This window comes from Saccopteryx bilineata, chromosome 1 (assembly GCF_036850765.1).
Source record: "Saccopteryx bilineata isolate mSacBil1 chromosome 1, mSacBil1_pri_phased_curated, whole genome shotgun sequence".
NCBI classification, from domain to species: Eukaryota; Metazoa; Chordata; class Mammalia; order Chiroptera; family Emballonuridae; genus Saccopteryx; species Saccopteryx bilineata.
In genome coordinates this window covers 175292752-175319000 of record NC_089490.1, presented here as the reverse complement: position 1 = coordinate 175319000, position 26249 = coordinate 175292752, and the positions used below count along the sequence as shown (strand labels likewise).

At 33.3% G+C, this 26249-nt stretch overlaps 1 protein-coding gene across 3 annotated transcripts in view; it reads left to right on the top strand.

Annotated features, from left to right (window-relative positions):
• FSTL5 (follistatin like 5) overlaps positions 1-26249 on the top strand; it is a 699550-nt gene that overhangs the window by 573773 nt on the left and 99528 nt on the right. For all 3 annotated transcript variants that reach the window (XM_066280005.1, XM_066280011.1, XM_066280003.1), the window contains one exon: positions 24661-24687. In XM_066280005.1, coding sequence (XP_066136102.1) covers positions 24661-24687 — 27 coding nt within the window. The remainder of the gene's footprint in view (positions 1-24660; positions 24688-26249) is intronic.

Sequence of the window (26249 nt, the reverse complement as noted above, 5' to 3'; positions counted from 1 at the left end):
TGAAACAGCCTCCAGCACGGAAAATCTCCACCGTTGGGATTAGTTCTCACTCCCTCCCGTGCGTGGCTTTCCCAGGGCGCTGGGGCTGCCCAGAGACTCTGCCCTCAGCCCACAGAAAGGCCTCTGACCCTGCCTCTCCGTGAGGCAACACGGACACCCACTTCTGGGGCTTAGGAAGAAATTCTCGCCCACTAACTGCGCACCGACCAGGAGACCGGGTAAAATGGCCGCTCCGCTTGTCTTTCTTTGTTTGGGTTTGGCGCGAGTGTTAGCTTGTATTGCCCGGGTTGCCACAGGATCAGATTTTCCTCGGCTTGGATCTCTGAGCCACAGCCTGGTTCGGCCGTTTTTGCTGCGGCGGCCTGGATCTATTCACCCCCTTTGCCCACCTCAGTTTCTATATTCACAGTTACCAGAGAAAGCCGCCCTGTTTAGGTTAGTGAGGAAGGCGGAGCATTTCTTACTCCCTATTTCCTTCGGGGTTTGGTTATATATTTAGCCAATTTTTCACTCAATCATACCTTTGGGTGTATTGCGAAGAATCTGGAAGCTCCAAGTATAGGTTTTTCTGTTTCTGGTTGAAGATCTTGTTGAGTTTTGGGGGAGATTTATCGGTATCGCTTCCTACTCCGCCCTTACTCTGACGTCATCTAGCGTGAAATTTTTTAACACAACACTGGAATGATTCTGTTTCTTTTGCAAGTGTACATGAAATGTTTCAGGTCCTGTCTTCTCATTTGCTCATGAAGGAATTCAAATTCCTTGCAGAATCTCTCTCCCAAGTGACTTGGAGAATTTAAGGACACAAAATAGAGCCAAGGCACATCCTATAGGTTTAATAAGTTAGTATTTATCTTTTTCTCTCAGTTGCATTGCAGTCAGTCGCATGATAGCTGTAGAGCAATGCTTCCCTGCAGTGGGCACTGTGGTTCCTGCTACCACGTGACACGCACTGACCTGGCACTACTCCAAGGGCTGTTCTTTGTTTAGTGCTAAAAGTCTTTTGTCATCACTCTACATGTCTTCTGGTTTAATCATGAAATAATAAGAAAAATGACTGTTCTTTATTTAAAATTATTACTTGGTTATGAATGGGGTCAGGATACTAAAGATGGATTTTGGGTTACCATTGAATTACTCAGAACTCGAAGTACTGTAATAACATTTATCAAATGAGCTCTCTATAAGCAAGCCCATAGGCACTTTCTTCCTCTGGTCCACATGGGCTATTTGACATTAAGTTTGGATGGAGAGTGCACCTTTGAACAACATGGAGGTTGGGGATACTGACCCCCTGCATGTTTGAAAATCTGCATGCCACTTTTGAATCTTCCAAAATTTAACTACTAATAAAAATAGTCAATTTATATATTGTGTATATGTATTATATACTGTATTCTTACAATAAAGTAAGCTAGAGAAAAGAAAGTGTTATTAAGAAAGTCATAAGAAAGCACCAATACAGTTTCAGTATTAATTGAAAATTTTCCACCTATAAGTTGATCCTGCAGTTAAAACCTGTGTTGTTCAAGTTCACCTGTACTTAGAATGACTTGTTGCTCTGATGTCTGATTTTTTATACCCATTTAAACTTTCATTAATATAAGTATTGGCAGGACTCTGACATTTTGAAAGTCCTCTACAATGGTATGCCCATTTCTCCAAATCCAGTTTTTGAACAATGCTAAAGCTTTGTCCAGGAATCTTCTTTTTTATTTTTTAAATTAATGAGCACATGTAGATGTGAATGAACTTAATGAGGAAGGAGGATCTTATCTTTTTGACTACCAAGTTATCTTCTTCTATATTTGTTCTGGTTAGAACAGCCATCATTACAAGCAAATATTCTTTAGAAAAGGTTGAAAAGTTAAAAAAAAAAAGCTAGATTTAATGACCTGAAGAAATTCCACCATAATTGTTTTCTGTATCTTATGTATTTCTGCTAAATACCAATTTGCAATTCACTTCCTATTAATATTCATTTTAGAGTGACAAGTAATTGAAGACTTTAGTTTTCTTTGTTCTTTATGATGACATTTGAAAAACAGATTTTAATTTCAACTTTGTATCTTGATTTTCTTTTAATTTTGGTCATGTATTTTTTAACATATTTTTCTGTTTACAACATTAAGGGATCTTGTCATAGTTCCTTTGATTAACTAATCATTATATACTAGCATATAAATTTGAGAAAAATTGTAAAGAAAGATTTAATATAATTTTATTCATATATTTAGTCATGTATATGTTTTTGTTTAATTATAAAGTTTCTGAAATTATGTTTTCACTTCTTTTTACTTCTCACATTGAACTCATAAAAGTCAAAATAACACATTTAAATTAGTAGCATGCTGTTAAAAACAGAATTAACATTTTTATGATATATAGTGGTACAGGTATTACTATATCTATACAGAACTTTCAAAGCCATGAAGAAATTTTTCCTATGTCTAGACATAAAATATTTATATTTATACGTTTCTTCTCTATTTAATCCTTTGAGTAGTGAGTTTTTTCATGCTGGCTGACCCCCAGCAGTATTTTTTCAATATATTAAATTAGTTCCAGTTACAGTTTTATTAACTTAAAATCATATTTGTTTGATAACCAATTTATGGAAACAAGAAGAACATATGTTTGCATTTTTTAATGTTGCTTTACATAGGTACAATCATACTCAGGAGGCCCAAAGACATACATGAACATTTGTACTACTCCAAGGGTTCAATTATGTGACATTTTCAAGGATAAAGAGTGAAAACAAATACATTTTATTTTTTAAATTAACCAGTTTATTTTGTTAAGAATACTTATAAATTCTACCCTCTTAATAATGTTTTAGTGCACAAAACCATATTGTTGACTACAGGTACTAAATTGTATAGCAGATCTTCAGAACTTTTCCATCTTATACTACTGTAACTTTATACTCACTGAACAATTCTTCATTTCTCACTTCTCCTTATCCCCTGACAGCCACTGCTCTGTTTTTTCTGTTTCTATGATTTCTGATTCTTTTAGACATCTCATATAAGTGCTATTATATAGTATTTGTATATCTGTGACTGGCTTGTTTCAATTAGCACAATTTCTGCTAAGTCCATTTATGTTGTCACAAGTCATAGAATATCCTACTTTCTAAGGCTAATACTTCATTATATGTATATACAACATTTTATTTATTCATTCATTTTTAATAGATAATCTGAGTTGTCTCCATATCTAGGATATTGTGATTATTGCAAAGAACATGTGAATGCAAGTATCTCTTTGATTCTTAATTCAAATATTTTAGATATATATCTAGAAGTGAGATTGCTGAAACATGTGATATATTTATTTTTAATTTTTTGAGGACCCTTCATAATGTTGTCTATAATGGCTGCACCATTTTACATGCCCACCAACAGAGTACAAAGGTTCCCATTACTCCACAACCAAGCCATGACTTTTATATTTTGTTATTTTGATAGTAACCATCACAAGTATGAGATGATATCTCATTGTGGTTTTATCTGCATCCCTGATGATTACTGATATAGAAAACTTTTCATATACCTGTTGGACAGGTGTATAGTTTTGTAGAGAAATGACTATTCAAGTTTTGTCTAAGAGAGTTAAAAATGAATCTCATTTACAATAACATCAAACAAATAAAATACCTGATAATAAGCTTAAAAGACTTGTACATTGAAAAACTATGATACATGGATGAAATTAATTGAAAACAAAAAAATAGAAAGACATTTTATGTTCAGGGATTAGGACACTTAATACTGTTAAAATGCAAATATCTACTATCCAAAGTAATCTGTGGTTTAGAGCTATTTCTGTTGACATCCCAATGACATCTTATAGAAATAGAAAAAAAAATAGTCCTAAAATTTATATGGAACAACAAAAGATTCAAAGTGATCTTTAGGGGAAAATAAAAAAAAAAAACCAGAGGCAGCACACTTGCTAATTTTAAAATATATTACAAAGCTCTAGCAATTAAAACAGTATGATACTGGCATAAAGACAGACATATAGACCAAGGAAACACAATAGAAATCCCAGAAATAAACCCACAAATACACAGGCAACTGATCTTTGATAAGGATGCCAGAATACACATTGTAATAAAAGGAGTCTTTTCAAGAAATAGTATCAGCAAACTGAATATCCACATGTAAAAGCATGAAATTAGGTCCCCGACTTATGCCATACACAAAAAGTAATATAATAACTGAATCTATAAAACTTCTATAAGAAAATATGGAATAAACTTCATGATATTGATCTTGACAATGAAATTAACAGATTTTATTTGCAAACCAGAAGTCTCAAGTACTACAAATTATTGTTTATATTCTACCTGTTTATAGGCATGCAAATACATATTCTACCTCTCATTACATAAATAATAAATTTACCTCTCATTTAAATAAAGGTCTTTAACTTTTACATTTTTCCCACAAATATGCTACACTGGTTATTAAGAATATATTGTATTTACATAGCTGTTGATCTCAAAATGCTGATTTTTAAAAGAAATTTATATACATAATTCCAATGAGGATAATACTAAATAAGTAATCCAACTGAATAGAATATTAGAAGCTACAGAAGAGAATAAATTGAAAAAGTAAGAATATCTATGCTGTAGAAAACAGTTTCCTTTGTTGTGTTTCCTAGTACTCAGTAAGCTGTCAGAGTTTTATATAGCAAAAATAAAACCAAAATCAGGTGGAGATTGCTTTAGGAAAAACTAAGGCCTTTTGTAACTCACATTTTAAGGATTGCTCTGTGTTCCTATCTGATAATTCCATGGACTATGTACTTTAACAAGGCACATATAAATTTTGACAGTTATTTTAAAAAAACTCAAAGAAAACAGTCACAAACCCATCAAGAATGACTTTACTCTTCTTATTTGTACATATTAAAATTTTATTGACTTGTCCATGTTCACAAAAATAATCTAAGAGGCCTTTTTTTCATTTTAATAACAATGGGATACACTGTATATCTAAAAAGCAGAGTGGTATAATAGTAGAACATGAACTCTGCAATAAGACTTGAGTTAGAATTATTGTTCTACCACATAATCATTCGGTGGTTTGGGGCTATTACATAACCTAACTGAGCTTTATTTTCCCTATTGCTAATATGGAATAAATTTAACTCACTAGGGGATTTCTGTGCAGATATATAAAGCACTCACTACAGTGTGAGACATAAATCAGCTCTTCCTCTATTCGTGCTTATTTCTGAAAATAATTACTTTTATATTGCTAGAAACGTTGACAAATAATTTTTAAATAGCCTGGAGACTGAAGTAATTGTTAGCCTCCAGGCTATTTAATTGTTAGTAATCAAAGAGTTGTGAACATGAATGATGCGTATAGAGAGAAACAGAAATTGATATAGATATAGAGATAAATGTAGAGATAGATGGTAGAGATATCTATATATGTATATATAGATATGAGGATATATGGCCACCTATGCTATTGTATATCCAGTTATAAAATACTATTATTTCTCTTCACATTTAAAAATAATAGACTCAGCTGATTAGAATACAGTATACATCTTTAAATGAAGCTATTAAAATATTTTAAATAAAAGACCAGAATTTTTGTCAGAGCCCACTTTTATCATTGAGTCAAAACAAAACTATACTTTATGTTCTCTTTACATTGGTGAGTTACATTCTTATTATATTTATAATATTCTGCCTAATGATCTTCTGTTTTCAAAAGATGTAGAGAAGAGAGGTATTGAATTCCATGTAAATAGCAATAAAAATGAGGACAGATTTACAACTTTTGAGCTAAATAACACAGCACAGACTTACTTTGTTTAGCTACAGCTGGTGAGTAATCATGCAGGTATTTTCTACTTAGTAGAGCAATCATTATAATATCAATCATTTTTTCTTACACTATATTTCACAGCTATATGATACCGTTGAGTGAATGATTAATGCAAAGCATCATATGACTAAAAAATTCATGTTTTGCGTGTATCCTAATCTTTGAATTAGGAAACCTGGAGTTACAGTGCCCAAATTTGTCAACGGACCTCCTTGCAAGTTTTCTCATGTGCCAATTGAACTATGAAAAAGTGCTTCAAAATAATAAACTCCTAGAGTTACAGTGGAGATAAGGTTTGATAAGTAAGATTTAATGAAGTGATATATAGGGAGGATTTAAATGTAAAGAAGAGTAGGAATGGCCCGTAGGGGATTGTGTGATGCTTGTGACAGAGTAGAAGAAGATGATGTGAAAATGTTTGGTGTTTCAGATAGAGTAAATATTATTTATTTGAAAACATCTTGCATGAAGTATAAGCACTTCCTACATTTTCATTCCCAAGGGGAGTCAATTCCCAGATGATAACATTCATCTTCAGTATTAAGGTTAATATGAAGTGGTGTGTATACAGGCTGCTGTTGAAAGCTTTTAAGCTACTGGCTGCATTAAGCACTGAGCACAGATTATCTCACACCTTGTTAGGTTTTAGTAAGGACTATGATCAAGCTAGCTCTTAGTAAATATTGGAATATAGTGTCTGAATATATTATATTATGATAGTATATGAAACTTTTTATCATTGTCACAGACAGCATTACATTTGGCAATATTGGGCTATTGCAACAATCCTTATTTAAGAATTAACTTCAATAAATTAATATTGTTTGGCATTATGAAATAAAATTAATTATAAGATTCCTTAAAAGAGTATTTAAATGTGTTAAACTTTATAACAAAATTACTGAATGAACAAATTATATTATTCTCATATAAATTAATAATTATTATAAAAATACAATGGGTATAATTCACAATACATAAATTTAAAAATATGCTAAATGTAGCTATTTCTACCTTAATATTGCAAAAGACATATAAGTGCTTAATAAATATTTGCCTATTTTCGAAATAGAGGAAAGTGTCTTAAAATAAGTTAAAACATGGCCTTTTATATATAAAGGCACTTTGAATATGTTATTGCCAACTTTGGAAGTAAACTATATTTTGGTAACACAAAGTAATTAACCCCTAGGCTTCTTTTACTTCCCATTTTTAAAAAATAGAGGCCTGACTTGTGGTGGCACAGTAGATAAAAGCGTTGACCTGGGATACTGAGGTTGTCAGTTTGAAACCCTGGGCTTATCTGGTCAAGGCTTATCTGGGAGTGGATGCTTCCTGTTCCTCCCCCCCTCCCCCTTCTTCTTCTCTCTCTCTCTTCTCTCAAATAAATAAATAAATAAATAAATAAATAAATAAATAAATAAAATGTTTTAAAAATGGAGAAAATATTTACTTCAAATGGGCAGTTGTATAGATTTAATGATTTTTTTAAAGTAGAATCTTGATGTTTACAGAGGCTGGGAAGATAATACAAATCTATGACTAGTATAGTCTATAAAAAAGGATAGATGAAGCCAAATACAGCAATAATTGATCAATTTTTTTATATTTAGCCAGCATGGAATAGAATAATTAAGAATATGGAATATCCATAGTTAAAAATAAAGTGTGGCTATCATAGCTGGGGTGAGATTTTCATTCTGATAGTTATGACCTAAGTGCTAGAATAACAAGTAATAAAGTAAAAACAAATACTGGAGGAAAAATTAAATATATTACTAAATGAAAAATATGCTTAATATTTATTTAACATTCACTGAATATTATTCAATAGAGAGGTTATAGTAAAAACATTTTCAATCAGCATAAACAATTCACATTTTTTTGATACACACAAAAAAAGCACTAATATTTGTCATGAACATTTACACATTAGTAAGCTTATTACAAAATAAAATGCACTTAGGATGATAAGACTCATGTCAAAGTTCACCATGCTTGATTAGCATTTATTATTTTATGTGCTTTGATTGTTTATTATAAATTCAAATATTCATGCTTGCAATTTGGCCAAAGCATTGTCGCAAGCTGTGAAGTAACTTGTTACATAAATCTTTTCCTCTTTTGACCCAAAACAAGCTGAAATTATCTGCCTTATGATTTTTATTTCTGAAGGCTATATATTTAAATAACATCATTTTCAGTGTCATGAAATAGATCTGTTTGTAAGACATTGCCATTTTTTGCACATTAATAAAACTTTGTTAACTAACAAGTTGCTATGTAATCTGAATATGGAATTTATTGGTTTACAGCATCATAAGAAATTGAGCATCTCTGTTGCCTACAAAACAAAATAAGATTTAAAGTTTTTTATTTTGATTTATTATCTACATTTTGTCTGTAAGGCATTATATACCTTCAGGTAGATATCACTATCTGATTTCAGATTATACAATACTAATTTGTCTAATTTATGCTAAAATTAATCAAATGATGGTGACATGTTATTCATATTACTTCAGGCATGCAGACTAAATAAGCTTATAGACTGACAATACTAAGTACGAAGTCTCCATGAAGCTTTTAGAAAATCTACATACTGATATTTTGTTGTTGGTGCTCAGGAGAAAATGTTAGAAATCACTTTAAGATTCCACGATTCTAAAGACTTTATTGTTGGTAAATACATTGCAAAATAACTGTGTACTTAGATTCCAAAAGAAATTAGAATTATCATCACTCCATGATTTTCTTAGAGTCCTCTGATTTAGGAATTCAGTCAAAAAATACTATAAATATATGAGGAGATTGAAGGATAATAGAACAAATGTGCCATTCAAATACGTGCATTGAGGTAAAGGACTGAAGTGAGATGCTTCTTAAAGTTTCGGGTGGTCTGTTTTTATCAACTGTGTGCAAAGAGCTCAGATTATACAGCTATGTGTCCTATTGGGCTCTGTTTGCCCAGATTTCTGAATTCTGATACAACTGATTGTAAAATGAATATGCCAGAAGGAGTGAGTCAGAAAGTTTGATTATTGTTCTGTTTTATATGTGTTTTAGTTTCTAACATTGTGCACATTTGCAAATTTGTGTTACATGTGAAATATAACATTACATAGAAAATTTTATTAAATGTGGAGTTTATAGGAAAAAACTTTTCTATTTCATGCAGTAAAATTGTGTGCCAATTTTAATATCATTCCCTATACTTATCCATTATTTTTCTAATATATATCTTCATTTGAAATTCTAGTATAAATAATAATAAAAGTTTTGGAAACATTTTGGCAATAGTGAAACTTTAAAAATAAATACATTATTTGTAAATAAACAGTTTCTGTTCTTATCTCAAACATGTCCTACTAGAAAGTCAGAATGAGTTTTGTGAAATAGTTTAGATTCAGAAGATTGAAATGATACTATAGATTAAAGACAAAAGATGTTACTTTCTAATATAATTATGATAATATTTAAATAAAGACTATATATAAATAATAAATGCTTATCAATTATGAGTAATCTTGACATGGATCCGTGATTATGCTAAGTGCATTTTATTTTATAACAAGCTTACTAATATGTGAATGTCTGGAACAAATACTAAATAAATATTTTTTGTCTTTTCTAAAGTTATATGAATTGTTCTCTTGTTATTTAAAATGTTTTTAGTATAACCCCTTTATTAAATAATATTCAGCAATTATTAAATAAAAATTAATAATTGTATTGATTGATTGATTTAATTTTTCTCAAGCAGTGATTATACTAATGTTAATACCAAAATATAATGGTAAGATTGTTTCAAGGCAGAATACACATCAGATATAATAGTACGATTACATTAAATTTAAGACGTTTGAGTCATAAATATTTATTCTCAAGATACTGTCAAAATAAAAAAGTTGACAAGAACTTATTGTCAGAGCTAGATAGATACATACATGATAACCAGACAGATAGATATAAGTGAAATAATGCAAAAGAAAACTAAGGCATAGTTTTAAAAAGACCTTTCAAGCCCTGGCCGGTTGGCTCAGCGGTAGAGCGTCGGCCTAGCGTGCGGAGGACCCGGGTTCGATTCCCGGCCAGGGCACACAGGAGAAGCGCCCATTTGCTTCTCCACCCCTCCGCCGCGCTTTCCTCTCTGTCTCTCTCTTCCCCTCCCGCAGCCAAGGCTCCATTGGAGCAAAGATGGCCCGGGCGCTGGGGATGGCTCTGTGGCCTCTGCCCCAGGCGCTAGAGTGGCTCTGGTCGCAACATGGCGACGCCCAGGATGGGCAGAGCATCGCCCCCTGGTGGGCAGAGCGTCGCCCCTGGTGGGCGTGCCGGGTGGATCCCGGTCGGGCGCATGCGGGAGTCTAACTGTCTCTCCCTGTTTCCAGCTTCAGAAAAATGAAAAAAAAAAAAAAAAAAAAAAAAAGACCTTTCAGAGATAAGGAAAAATAAAATGTTAATATACATTATCAAAAGATGTTAATCCTCATGAGCATTCAATGTGAGGTTTACTTATCAATTACCATGCCTTTAATCACAGAGAAATGCCATTTCACATGCACTAGAATACCAAAAGTTAAAGAGCTGCATCATACCAAGATCTGATGAGATTTGTAAAAATAGGAGTCATTATTAATTGCTAGTAGGAATGTCGGTTCACCACCCTGTGGAAAATACTTTGGTATTATCTATTAGTTGATTTTGTATATGCTATAGAAGTCAGCAATCACAAATAGAAGTGAATCATTGACCTGCCACACAATCAAATTATTTAGGAAGAATCTGCCATGTACTTAATATTTTGTTATAATTTATAATTACTTTTTAATTTGCCTTTTAATTACTTCCCTATTTCCATGGTAACCAAACTAACTTAATTCAAATACTTTTTATAATGGCTGTAATTTGGTTTATGTAATTTAAATGTGTGTGAAGCTAGCTACTGTTGCAAGTATTACTCCAAACTTAACTATTTGTTTCTTTTCTATTAAAAAAAGAAGGTTCCAAAATTTATAAACAAGTAAGAATTTTCACTGTGAGGAGAACAAAAAAATCTACAGGGGCCATTAGGTTTGTTCATTTGTGATTTCGCATATTAAATATTTATTGAGGAGTGAACAAACACAAACCATGTTGCTAGCATATGGATAGCACTGAATCAGATAATTCTGGCCTGTCAGAAAGTCTGTGCCCTGGCCAGTTGGCTCAGCGGTAGAGCGTTGGCCTAGCGTGCGGAGGACCCGGGTTCGATTCCTGGCCAGGGCACACAGGAGAAGCGCCCATTTGCTTCTCCACCCCTCCGCCGCGCTTTCCTCTCTGTCTCTCTCGTCCCCTCCCGCAGCCAAGGCTCCATTGGAGCAAAGATGGCCCGGGCGCTGGGGATGGCTCTGTGGCCTCTGCCTCAGGCACTAGAGTGGCTCTGGTCCCAACATGGCGACTCCCGGGATGGGCAGAGCATCGCCCCCTGGTGGGCAGAGCGTTGCCCCTGGTGGGCGTGCCGGGTGGATCCCGGTCGGGCGCATGCGGGAGTCTGTCTGACTGTCTCTTCCTGTTTCCAGCTTCAGAAAAATGAAAAGAAAAAAAAAAAAAAAAGAAAGTCTTTAATGTAGTTCAGAAAGGGCAGCCATAATACATGGTAGAATAAAATAATTGCTGTAATAGACATACAAGCCAAATGTGATAAGATCACAGGCACAGAAATATCAAATTCTAACAGAGCTGTGTAATCTTTATTGAGATGATCACATGTGAGATGGCATTTGGTGGATGTATTCATACTTGCATAGCTAGAGACCTAAAAGTATTTCAAACTCAGGGAAGACACACGAAGTCCATGTTAGATTTCGTTGACTTTATGTAATATACTGCTCACAAAAATTAGGGAAATTTTCAAAAGAAATGTGAAGCAATAAAATATCCCCTAATTTTTGTGAGAAGTATGTATAATCATACAAATATCTATCTGCTGAAAATCTGCAATGTCTGGGGAACATGAATTGTTGGGTAGAACCAGATTAAGGGAGGTTTTAAACTTGGTCAACAGAGCCTGACCAGGCAGACCGTGGCACAGTGGATACAGTGTCAAACTGGGATGCTGAGGACCCAGGTTCAAGACCCCGAGGTTGTCAGCTTGAGTGCGGGCTCATCTGGTTTGAGCAAAGCTCATCAGTTTGGACCCAAGGTCACTGGCTCGAGCAAGTGGTTACTTGGTCTGCTGTAGCCCCATGGTCAAGGCACAGATGAGAAAGCAATCAATGAACAGCTAAGGTGTCTCAATGAAAAACTAATGATTGATGCTTCTCATCTCTCTCCGTTCCTGTCTGTCTGTCTCTATCTATCCCTCTCTCTGACTCTGTAAAAATCAAACAAACAAACAAAAACAAAAACACTTGGTCAACAGAAACAGCTAGATTAGGAGTGCTTTACAAGTTATATTTCTGCATAGGTAAATTTCTACATATTCATTATTTAGTGTTTATTCTAGAAATATCAAAATAAGCATTTTGGAGCTGGATTTTATTGTTAACATACAGAAGGCATTTGAGGTGTGTTTCTTGTTTTGTTTTGTTTTATTGCCTGGGTAGGATTAACCAAATTTGAATGCCCAACAAATAGTCTTATATGTTTACCATTTAATCTCAAAATGGAATACATATTGTGGAAAATCATCACAGCGGGCTTCTGGAAAACAATTAGTGTGAGCATTTGATGTGAGGAGTTATTATCTTCCTTTACCCAACTTTTGAAGAGTAATTTGGCATAGCCCAAATGGCTACTGAGTCATCAGCCTGTTTAAATTTCTATGAAAAAACTGTATCTTTCATCTACAATAATAAATATAATGATAGATACAAAATAATCTGTTAACTTCACACTTTTTCAGCCTCCTGAGCAGCTTTTACCTCTTGCAGGATATACCATTGGTACAATGTTGGATTCTGACTACTGAGCCTAATGTGAAAACATCTTGTGTGCTGCTTAAACAAGTGGTGCTCTGCTCATCAATTTGTTTTTAGAACATTATTTTACTCCACATTATTTGATTAGCCACTTATATTTTTAACACATACTTGTTTTATTTTTCTGGTTTAGATTAAACTGGCATACAAATGAACTCAATTAGAGACATTTGTAGCAATGTACTTTTAATGGCTTCAATGCTCTGAAATACTTGGCACAGTGTTTAACATATAATGAGGGCTAAATAAGTGTTTGTTCTGATTACCATTATTATTCTTCTGGGGCTATTACGATTAGCTTTAATGTTTTAAATATATATAGAACAATGGATGAAAATGATGTAAACAGTTAAAACTGAGTAACAGTGATAGTACCCTGTGCTAGATATGGGACTAGTCAGGAGTTACAAATTAGATACATTTATATTTAACAGCAAACTATTTTGAGGATCAGATGTGTTATTTTCAGGAGTGAGCAGTAATTGAGGGTTGCACATTGGTGGCGTCTCAGTGCTATCAGAAGACTTCAGCAGAAAATGCTCACACATTTCAGTGCCGGCATTCATTTTACCACAGCTATGGTTGGCTACACTTCTGCTACTTGGCCCAGTTTCTTTGCTCTCCTTGTCACTTCTCTGCTGAGCATCTTTGACCCCATTTACTTTTTCTCTGTGCCAGTAACTGTAGCTGCTGGAGTATCACTGATGCCTGTTTTTTGTCCTGCCCTTTGTGCATTGTGCACAATGGAAGGAAGAAGAGCAGCTGGCATTGTTCTCTCTTATTAACACAGAATTGGTATTGTGTGGTGGTGGGGACAGGAAAGAGAAGGAGAGAGGACAGATAGGATTAGAGAGAGACCTGAGCAGTTTATTCCTTTTATGATGTTCTGACACTTGCTTCTACATTGTAATAATTTGAAATAGTGATTCAGCTCCCAGTAATAGCAATCATGTTCAAATAATGAGGACAGTATGTGTTAAAGTAATAGGGGCAGTTGCTCCAGATTCCTAATTTTAGCTTGTAGTGGTAGGATAGATACCTTTTGCCTTCTTTACCAAATCTTAGACATTGATGTCACTTTTTCCTGCTTTAATTTTCCTTTCTAACGATGAGAAAGAATTGTGGTTTTCAAACTCATTAACGGGCATTCAACAGCAGTAATGACAATAATTTAACAGGGAAGGATTTAAGCTCTTGAAGACTGGAGATTTAAAAATGGGTAGTATTATGGCCAGGAGTTTTAATGTAGCAATGTAAAAAGCATGTTAGCTGTTGTAAAGAAAAATTGTGGATGACTTGAGACATTTTTCTGGTTCCATTTTATTTTATTTTCTCTTTAAATATACTATTAAATGGATTCTTGATGTATGATATTTAAAACATCATGATTTTCACTTAGTTAATCTGAATGTTATTTTAAAGCTGGTAGGTAAGTTTTAATAACTAGAAACATATCAGTCAAGACTTTCAGAAAAATGCAGACTAGTAAGTGACAATATCGTGAAGTGTTGACAACAAAGCACCTAGAATTGATGATGTCATTTTAAGCAGAACCTGCCATTTCCTCTCTACCAATGCAAGCAAAACAAAGAGACTAATTTCTTTTTAGTAAGTACTCCTTTCATAACTAAGTAATAGAGAAGAAAAAATACAGTCACAGAGACCTCAGACTAAAGTTGAGTTGTCAGTGCAGAATAAGCCTATTCAACCAGATGACTCAGTGAGCAAATCAGACACTCAGTGAGCAAATCAGACATGCAGTGCCGAGTTAACTCATGTTCTTTGGACCACCAAGATTCTTTCTAACTTAAGACTGCAAGTTCTTTCCTCATTAAGCTTACATTTTTTCATGAAAGTTATTTCTTTGACATCAAAATTCTTACTGCATAACACAGACACCTGGGTTCTCTGTCTTGAAACTGTATAGGAGCTAACATAAAGGATTTGGGGGAAGACGATCTCAGTCATCTCTTTAATTCAATTACACATGACCATATTGATATAGGATGGGAATTTAACAGACTGAGAATGTTCTTTACATTTTTTGTAACAGAGTGCCAATGCTGGTGCTTGTTATGTCTAAAAGCAAACCAAAAGCAATATGGAATTCACTTTAATAAACACATTATGAACACTTCAAGCATTAAAAAAAAAGTTTTTAATTTACTGCAGAACTTGTCCTTGGCCTGCTGAAGCTTCTAGTATTTGACAAAGAAAATCTGAAGGGACATTCTTGGTATCTATTCCTCAACACTGTGTTCACAAAATTATTTTTCTTCATTAAAAAAAGATATATAGACTATATTATTGCTGCAAGTTGCTTCATATTTGAGTCACAATATAAAATTCATATCTTTGAAGATATGTTTCTCTGTTTAGTAAAAATGTTTTTGTTTTCAAAAATATGTGTGTGCTTACAAACAAATGTGCATATACACATTTGTGTATGTTTTTAAATATTTGCGCAGGTACTGTTTTAAGAAATTTAAAATTTTTAACTCATTGAATGCTCATAAAATAATCATACTATGTAATTTGTCTATTTTAGTTCATGTAATTTCTTCAGAAATAGGTTTTAAGAACTTAACTCATCTTAACTTGGAGTCATATTGTTTTAGAGACATTATGTCATTTCCTCCATGAATAACTTTCTCAGTCAGGGTAAAATGCAATACTTTCCTTTTATTCTTGTGAATACTAGAAACTTCAGATATGAAGTTTATGGCTTACTGCAGTGATTATGCTGTTTAGGTGTCTCATGCTTTTTTTTTTTTTTTTTTGCCCTATTAGTTTGTTTAGTAATTTGTTTTTGTTTTTGTTTGTTTTTTTGTATTTTTCCAAAGTGAGAAGCAGAAGGTAGGCAGACAGACTCCTACATGCGCCTGACCGGGATCCACCCGTTATGGCCACCAGGGGGTGGTGCTCGGCCCCTCTGGGGTGTTGCTCCGCTGCAATCTGAGCCAAGGCACAGGCCATGGAGTCATCATCCTCAGCGCCTGGGCCAACTTTGCTCCACTGGAGCTGTGGCTGCGAGAAAGAAAGAGAAAAATAGAGAGAAAGGAGAGGGGGAAGGGAGGAGAAGCAGATTGTTGCTTCTCCTGTGTGGCCCTGGTTGGGAATCAAACCCGGGACTTCCATACACTGGGTTGATGCTCTACAGCTGAGTCAACCGGCGAGGGTCTTGTTTAGTAATTTCTTTAAAGGTAAACAAACTTAACAGAATTATAAACTTTATTTTTACCAAGAATGCTTTAAATATTAAGATATTTAATGCATTTAAGGCTTAAATTATAATTGTAATTTAACTCACAACGTATTTATTTAAAAATTCTTGTTTATCTTAAAGATAATGTTTAAAAGAGTCAATTTCTTTCAAAGAAATTGATCTCTTATTTACACTATATTTAAATATAATTATATTTATTGTAACATTCTATATAACATACATATATTAAGTATATATAGTTAAATACAGATTAAATAGCGAGTTCAGAGTACAAAAGAAGTAATAAAAATTATTAAAAATAATAGCCTTTTATAAAAATTACATAATCAATATCTATTGAGCAATTCACTGTGTGCCAGGTATTACTTAAAATATATATGTTATGCCTGACCAGGCGGTGGCACAGTGGATAGAGCATTGGACGGGGATGCGGAGGACCCAGGTTCGAGACCCTGAGGTCACCAGCTTGAGCGCGGGCTCATCTAGTTTGAGCATAGCTCACCAGCTTGGACCCAAGGTCGCTGACTTGAGCAAGGTATTATTACTCAGTATGCTGAAGGTCCATGGTCAAGGCACATATGAGAAAGCAATCAATGAACAAGTAAGGTGTAGCAACCAAAAAACTGATGATTAATGCTTCTCATCTCTATCCATTCCCATCTGTCTGACTCTCTTTCTGTCTCTGTAAATAAAAAATAAATAAATAAAAAATGTATGTTATAATCATTTTATTTTGTAGTTATTTAAATAACCCTGTCATGTATTTTCTAGATGAGAAAGCTAAAAGAAAAGAGGAGGTAATTTTGCTTGTCATCTACTTATAATGGTAGGATATATGAATGAGTTAGAAGTCAGTGCTTTTCCCCTATATAAGCCAATTAACAGCAATTTTCTAATGATGTCTTATTTATTGTTCATCGTGTAAAATCATAATTACTCATTTGTATGCAGAATTATCAAAATCGTGTTACTTCTTTGAGTGGTGGGCTTAAGACCTTCATATTAAAAACAACAACAAAATTTAGGTATTGATGGTCTGGCTGTTACCTAGAAAAATTTTCTTAGTCTGTTAACTAACACAATGTGGTGTCCAAGATGGTCCTAATGACCATTCTCTTGTGTTATTCACAGCCTTGTGGTGTCTTCCACTATTGAAGTAAGTATCTATAACCCTGAAAGTAGGATGAAGGTGGAGGCATATGCCAAAATCACAAAAGGCATTATGGCTTCTGCCTTGCTGTCTTGGTTCACTCATTGTGGGGAAGACAATTGTCAGTATTTGAGGACATTTAAGCAGGTTGGGGAGAGTCCCATGAATAAAGAACTGAGGCTTTCTATCAAAAGCCAGCACCAGCCCTGGCCGGTTGGTTCAGTGGTAGAGCGACGGCCTGGCGTGCAGAAGTTCCGGGTTCGATTCCCGGCCAGGGCACACAGGAGAGGTGCCCATCTGCTTCTCCACCCCTCCCCCTCTCCTTCCTCTCTGTCTCTCTCTTCCCCTCCCGCAGCCAAGGCTCCATTGGAGCAAAAGATGGCCCGGGCGCTGGGGATGGCTCCTTGGCCTCTGCCCAGGTGCTAGAGTGGCTCTGGTAGCGACAGAGCGACACCCCAAATGGGCAGAGCATCGCCCCCTGGTGGGCGTGCCGGGTGGATCCCGGTTGGGCGCATGCGGGAGTCTGTCTGCCTCCCCGTTTCCAGCTTCGGAATAACACACACAAAAAAAAGCCAGCGCCAAGTTTCCTGCACACAAGTAAGCCACCTGGAAGTGGACCTTCTAGCCTACATCAAGCCTTTAGATGACTACTCTTAGGAGATAACCCAAATCAGAACCCTTTTTCTTTAAATTGAATTTATTGGATTTTGGTTAATAAAATTACATAGCTTTTGGGTGCACCATTTCATGATGCATCATCTGTACAATGTATCACACATTCACCACTCCAAGTCAAGTCTCCTTCCATCACCATTTATTTATTAGCCACACTATCACACAAAAACCATAAATGTTTTTTGTTGTTTAGAATCACTAAGTTTGAGATTTTTTTTTTTACACATCATGCAATAATCACTGCAAATAATATGCGCATATTGTTTGGCACTGGAACAAAAAACAGATAGAGTTTTTACTGTTTAGCATGATGCTTTTAATTTTTTACATGACAACAGTCCTTATGTAGTATTTGTTTCTATTAGACTTGTTTGTTTACCAGTTAGATTTGTTTGTACTTGACTTGTTTGGTCAGGTACAAGTTGTTGTAGAATTGATGAGAATGTTAAACGGGTAATGTGGAGCAGTCAGGGATGTATCCACCTTCAGAAGCCAGAATCTGACATGGTATAAATGCTGGCTCTCTTGATTTCCCATAAGTTGTACAGTTACTTTCTGCCTTTCATGTCTTCCTGAGTCCTTCTGTGCATTGTCACAAATTTTCATAGCCCTGCCTCTACATTACAATGCCTTTAGCTATACATTTTTACCATTCTGGTTTTCTGTGCCTTTTGTTTTCTAGCATGATTTCTTGATTTGAGTTATCCCCCAAAATATCTGATTATCCCAACTTATAACTTTATAGAAATTAAACCATAAATCCCTAACCAGTGTCTAGATTGTACACCCTAGTGCAAGCTGGGCTCTATAACTTAATCATATAATGTTAGACACTAAGTTGGACATCTGTGTAGTGACAGAGGACAATTGTCTTCAATTAGTGCCAAAACAGTGACAGTTTCACTTAAAAGTGATTTTGAATTTGGCATATGGAAAGCAATGTACTTGATATATATTATATAGCTTTCAATACTAAAAATAGTATATTTTAAATGTCTCACTTCATTCTCCATATGTACATTCACAGAAATTTCAGCTACCATAACAGTAACCACACTTTTTTTCAGATGTTAAATTATATCTACATTTTTAAATGTTGCCCTTTTTCATGTGCCTTCTAAAGTTGTCAATTTCCCAGATCTAAAGGCAAAGCAGTCAATAAAACATATAGCTGAAATGTTATCCTTAGAAAAATGTAACCTATAAAAAAATATTTAGCATGCTGAAAATCTTACCCTTTCAGACAGAGACAAGGACAAATAACAGAACTTATTTAGTTGAAAAGCCAAGTAGTTTACATATGAGTTGTCAGGAAAAATAGCTGTTCAGGACTAGAGCATGTGCTATGTAGTTAATTCTTATCACTGTTGCTTATATAATATTCAACTTTTCACATGCACTTCTACACAGTGATAGCATATTTAATATGAGAGTCCTCAGTTTGAATATAATTGAAAGTATACAATACATAAAATAAGGCAATTTATAAAAAAGGTATTCATAAAGATTCTGTTATTAGTGTCCAGGCATCTGTGCCATTGAACCACATTTTCATTATAAGGCATATGCTATCTTCAGAAAGAATTTTACACTAAAGTTGTCATAAGTACTATATTACTGAGGGTCAGTAACTTTGAGAATTTTACTGTTTAATTATAAGTAAAGGCTTTCAGGAAAAAATATTCATTTATGGCATATTAAGGAATAAAATTTATATTTTACGGGATTCCACATATAAAGAAATAAAGTCACTTAGCCTGAACTCTTGGTTACACAAGCTAACTATAGAAAAAAACTAAGCTGGTTTAAAGAAAAACCAGGGGGAAATTATATGAAGAATTATGCTAAGAATATTACTATCATATTTAACATATAAGTAAATGATAAGAGATTCAAACTGATGTGATGTTTGGAATGTGAGTTTAAAATGACAGGAACATCATGGAAAACCTGAGGACTTTGAGCTTGCACAAAATCACACACACATTTATGCATGCATTATGTGTTTTAGCATATGAGTGCATTATGAAACCTGAATTGAGTGTAAGTAGCTGTTTATATTGTATGAAGTATAAATTAATATAACAAAGTCATTCCCCTGTGTAAATAGCTATTAACATATTAAAAATATAAAAATAACATGTATTTTTGATACTTCTATTCATAAAAATGGTTATATTGGTCTTATATTGATCTCTTTGGTGTAGCAGAAAGTGTGTACTGTTACAACCTTATTCAACCCTCTTCACATTTTGTAGAAAAGGGAAAGGTTTCCAGTGGTGAGGGATGGCTGGAGCTGAAAGGGAAAGAGGAGGAAATTTGGGGAGGGCAAAGCTCTTGGTTTATCTGGACATTTGTGTAGTTGATTTGCTACTACAAAAGAAATTGAACATCCAGTATGCTCATTCATAATACTAGCATAATTTCTGCCTCTACGCTTAAGTTGTCTGCTCTTAGAATCACTGGGGAACAATTTATTTTTCATTTTCTGTTGCATGAGGTTTCAGAACTGTTCCTATATATTTCTTCATCGCTGATTCCAAATATGAAGTCTGTTTTTTTGGTGCATGCTCTAGTTTTCATGCAATTTTAATTTCTTTTTGTTACAGTTAATAGCATGCATTGGTTTTTAAATTGGAGTTAAAGGGCAACGACTCTTAGATTGAACATAACCACAAGGCAATTAATGTTTTACAAACATCACTTTTACATAATTGTAGTTGTTTTTAAATGTAAAAAAAATATTATCTGATAAAAACACCCTCTTATTTTGTTTTAAGATTGAATCATGGCTTCTCGAGTAGGTGTAAATGTAAGAATAGTCCTGATACCTCCTGTTATATATGTGGCTGTTACACACTTCAATGTCAAAGGGGCAATATTTCATCATTTGTGACACGTGCATATATTGCCTATTTTCAGTGCTTCCAATTGGTTATTCAACTCATTGACGAAAAGATTATAATGACATAAAAATTGTCCTCGACTTTCTGAAGCATGAGGAGCATAACTGGATCTTTTGTGTGGATCTTAAAATGGTAAATTTCCTGCTAGGACAATAGAGAGGTTTCACGAAGTATCCTTGCTTTCTGTGTCTGTGGGACAGCTGAGCTTGGGAGAAACACTGGACACAGAAGGAGTGGCCGAAACGTGAAGCTCCGGAAGTAGAGATGCAAAATATTATGAATGAACCTGTAGTTAATCGAGACAGGATCATTTTTCCCCCACTTCACATCAAACTTGGCTTAATGAAGCAGTTTTTTCAGGCTTTGAATAGAGAAAGTGAATGCTTTCAACATATTATTTCTGCTTTTTCTGCCTTGTCTTTTGAGAAGATAAAAGCAGGTGTATTCAGTGGACCTCAAATTCGAACCCTCATACGTGATGAAGAATTTGCCAGGGAGACGAATAAGGAGGAGAAAGCAGCATGACAGTCTTTTGTGGCCATTACAAAGAATTTCCTTGGCAACAAAAAAGCAGAAAATTATGAACTTCTGGTTCAAAGGATGCTGTTGGCTTTCCACGACATTGGATGTAATATGGGTGTTAAGATTCACCTCCTGAACAGTCACCTTGATAAGTTTCTCAAAAATCTTGAGCTTTTGTGATGAGCAGACTACTGTTGGAGCATCAAACAAGATTGTCCTCAACAAGTACACAAACGCAAGAGCTACAAATGCAAATTTTTATCTGAATAGAATTTAAATAAGTTTTGCACAAATTTTATGATAAAATAAGTGTTTTAATATGTTCTATTTCATAATTGTAGACAAATTCTGATACAAACATATCTTTTAGTGTATTAGTGTATTTACTGCATTATATAAATTATTATATTTTCACAAAGATGATGCCCAAGAAGACATTCTACTTCATTATGTTAAACTAAATGTTGAAAATTTTACAATAAGATGAAAATCTAAAATCTTGAATTGCAAAAAAACTGTAGCTTACAGAGAAACTACTAATGTTCAGATTTGAGATCAGCACACTTGAATTAGGTAAGAACAAGTGTTTTTGTGGATGCAACAAAAATTTTGTTCCCCAGTGTTATCGTTTTCTTCCTTTATTTTTTATTTTTGTTTTTCTTAACCGAGAAACATGGAGGCAGAGAGACAGATTTCCATGCCTGCCCAACTGGGATCCACCCAGCAAGCCTTCTATGGAGCAATACTCTGCCCATCTGGAGTCATTGCTCTGTTGGTAGGCAACCAAGCTATTTTAGCTCTTAAGGCGCAGCTATGGAGCACCCTCAGCATCCAGGGCCAAAGTGCTCCAACCAAGCCACGGAAGGAGAAGAGAGAGAGAGAGAGATGGGAGAACGGAATGGGTGGAGAAACAGATGGTCACTTTTCTGGTGTGCCCTGACCTTCTGAAAAGATAGAGACAACCAGATGCTGGCCAACACTCTACCACTGAGCCAACTGGCCAGGGCCTAGAATGATCATTTTCAAACTACTTGGCCTCAATAAATTTTTACAAGCTAGTTAAGATACCCTTCTCTATCTTGCATTAAAAATATTTCAGTTGAAATAATGAGTTAAAGACATAAATAGAAGAAAAGTTTTTTTAAATATTTGCAATTATCATATTTAATTTATAGTCAATTATATTAATTATATCCTGTTACACCTTAACATATATGTTATGTACAAACATATACATAGTGCATATACATATATATTATAATATCTATTTTTCCATTAGTAAATTATTGCACAAGTGCATGCATACACATATACAGTAATAGTTCACCTTGAGAATAGTGAGATGACTACTTTTAAAGACTCTTGGTGGTGCTGTAGCAACCTTTTAAAAATGAACCCGGCAAGATGTGTCAGTGAGTTTACATGTTTCCTTACCTCATGTAAAGATGTATATGCTACATAGAAAGATGGCAATTTGTCCAGGCCAGTTGCCTCAGTGGTAGAGCATAGGCCTGGCATGTAGATGTCCTGGGTTCAATTTCTGGTCAGGGCACACAGGAGAAGTGACCATCTGCTTCTCTGCACCCCCCCAATCTCTCTTTTCCTCTCACGCAGCCATGGCTCAATTGGAGCAACTTGGCCCCTGGCACTGAGTATGGCTCCATGGTCTTACTTCAGGCACAAAAATAATTCGGCTACTGAGCAATGGAGCAACAGTCTCAGATAAGCAGAGCATCACCCGGTAGAGGGCTCACATGCCTGTCTCTCTGCCTCCCTGCTTCTCACTTAAAAAAAGAAAAAAAAAAGATAGCCATCAGAGTGAACATACACATGCATGTATATATTTATATACACATACATCTATATGACAAAGTAAACATTATTTATTGAGTTATCTATAATTTATACTAATTTCTGATCTAAGTATTAAGTTTAAATTAATAGAAAATGAACAGTAATAGTTTTAAAAAAAGAAGTCCTTATGACAAATTAATGCAAAATGTTTAACAGTGTATCTGTAAAGATGAGATTAGATTTATGATAAATGAATAAATATTTTAAAATTATTTTTATTACATATTTATATATTGTATCAAAAACTTTTTGATATATATTAACATTTACATAAACTCAAAAACATAATAAGAAGACATAAATATAAAAAGGAAAAGAGATTTTATTATTATACCTGCATAATTGAATTAAATTCAAAGAATTTTTTAAAAATTGTATTGCATATTTTAACTTACACAATAAAATGGAATGCATTCTAAATAACAATATATGCAATTTATAAATTAAATAATTTCAGAATAAATTTTATAATAATATTCTCTTGATCTAGGAATAATATAGCTTTCTATTCAGCAAATTTTTAGTAAATGTTACACTTGATTTGCTATTGTTTTATTTTTTAGTAAATCATTGATATAGAATAGTATGCTTTGAGCTATTATAAATAAACTCTATTGTATTTTTTAATTTTTATATAAGTATAAAGATTTGTGTATATTTATCTTTTTCTTGTCACCTAAGTAAACTCTTACTAACTTTATGTGTACTTATTTAATCTTTTGTGACTTATTGTATCTTTCAATTTTGATTACTTTATTTTCTGATTTATACTGTTCATACAATTTATATTTGTTTCTTGGCTCAATGAATTGTCCAGTTCATACAAAATTAATTTCTCATGACAATCACAATCCACAGTTTTGACTTACAATTTATTTTTTCATTGTTTGCTATTTTTGTCATCATTATGGTCACTAAGAGTATTTATATTAGGCTTAGTCTGTAATACACTTGTAATATCAAATTATATTTTCTTATATAAAACAGTTAAATTATATAATTATTTTTATTTAAAAATAGATTACTTCTGTGTTTAAAATCTTGTGTTTATAAGATCTATTCTTGCTCAGTAATATCACATATTATGTAGGAATATTACATATTTGATGATTAAAAATGTTTTAAATATAATTTTTTCAATTAGTAACTTTTAACTCTACTGTCAAATAAATTAATAGTTTAATTACCAACGCTTGTTCTAAAGCTCTATTTCAATACAATTAACTTAAAAATCCCATTCTTTTCAGTGATGCATAAAATGTTCTTTGTTTATTAACAAAATCTTTATGCCAAAGAAGAATAGGCTATTTCAAGAAACGAACAGAACATTTTTACTTAGTCCCAATTTTTACTGTCTTGTTAGTTTGTTGAATTTACCTCACTACTTTGAGGTACATGCTTTATCTCAGAGATTGTGACCTATTTAATAGTTACTTGTATTACTGTGCAACTGAAACCCTCTTTACTCATTTTTCTTTCTCTTCTTTTTCCTTTTAACATGCTGCAGTAGCTAACATATTATGGAGAGAAGAAGGTACCAGATTCTATTAATTCTTATATTATTGTGATTATTTTGCTTAATTTTTAGATTTGTTGGTTATCAGTTTTAATAACCAGTTTTTATTTTAATTTAATATTTTTTGGATTATATTTCAACATTTTTATAAAAACCTCTACCATTAAAAACATCAATTCTTCTCATTAGCTTGTATCATATTTGATAGTGGATATATAATCAGAAAATTAAATTGTAATATACTGATATGCATTTAAGAGTGTAAAATTAAGTCTAAAAATAAAAGCAACCTTAGTTAAGCATAATTTACATAGTAATTCCTCATTAGGTTAGAAAAAGAAAAATTACAAAAACCATTGTTTTACCTAGGAAATGTAACAGATTACTTAAGAAAATGTGTTGTGAATATGCAATAATAATATAATATTTTTCAGGCTAACTACAAATGTAATAAAGATTTATTATTTGAAACTATTTTTATTTATTAAAAATGCATTCTGATAGGACAAGAGATATCTATTTGCAGATATACTATGTATATATACATATGCACATGTATACATACACATGTGCATATATATATAATTACTAATAGTAATTACTTAGCAAACAAACACCATATTATAGTATAACTTTTGTTAGGTTAATCATTAAATGTGAACTTAATCATGCAAATTCAGTTTCCAGCATACTTTTAGAAGTTAAGGGAATTATATACTGACTCAGAAGAACTGTTTTTTCTTAGATTACTATTGCCTAGTAAAGATTTTGACTCATTCACTCTCAAAAACTATTTAGTAAGAATGAAAGAGTAAGTCTTATTTTAAGTGGACGTGATATAAAGATCTTATTGAGGTACAATGGTGTGATGTTACTCTGTGTGAAAAGATTATTAGCTCCAAAGTATAGATACAAAAAACAAAATAAAACAAAAGATGAAATCATCATGAATCAAAACTCTACCCCTGCTGAGTTACTCAAGGTGAGAAATGCAATGTGTAAAATCTATTCTTTTCTATGTTTATCTTTAGCTAAGAAAGGAAAAGATTTCTTCTATATTTCAAAATAAAGATGAATGAGTTTAGAATCACTTGAAAATAAAAATAATAGCATTAATCTGTAAAGAGCTTTATTTAACACTAAATCTTTTTGACTCACTTCTGGTTACCAAATCACTGCATTTCAGAATTATAATTTGCTCTTGACCGAAACATAAATGGTACAGTAATGTAAAATTAAGTCAGAGAAAGACCATTATCACCACAAAATCTCTTTTGTTATTGACTTAAATATTCATCCAGTAACCAGAAATTAACCAAAATTTACTGTTGATATAAATTACATAAAATATTTGCTATATCTCATGAATAATATAATTGTATTATCATGATACACTATCATTATTGAGCTGCTATTCTCAAGGTATTGAGACAAGAATGTGCATTACATCTACTTTTTTCTCAGTCTATTGTATGTATTTAAAGGTGCAATATTGATTAGAAAATTCTCTGGAAAAATAATTCTTTCTTAGGAGACTGCAAGCAATTCCTGCTTATGTCCTCTTTCTGTATAGAAAGAAT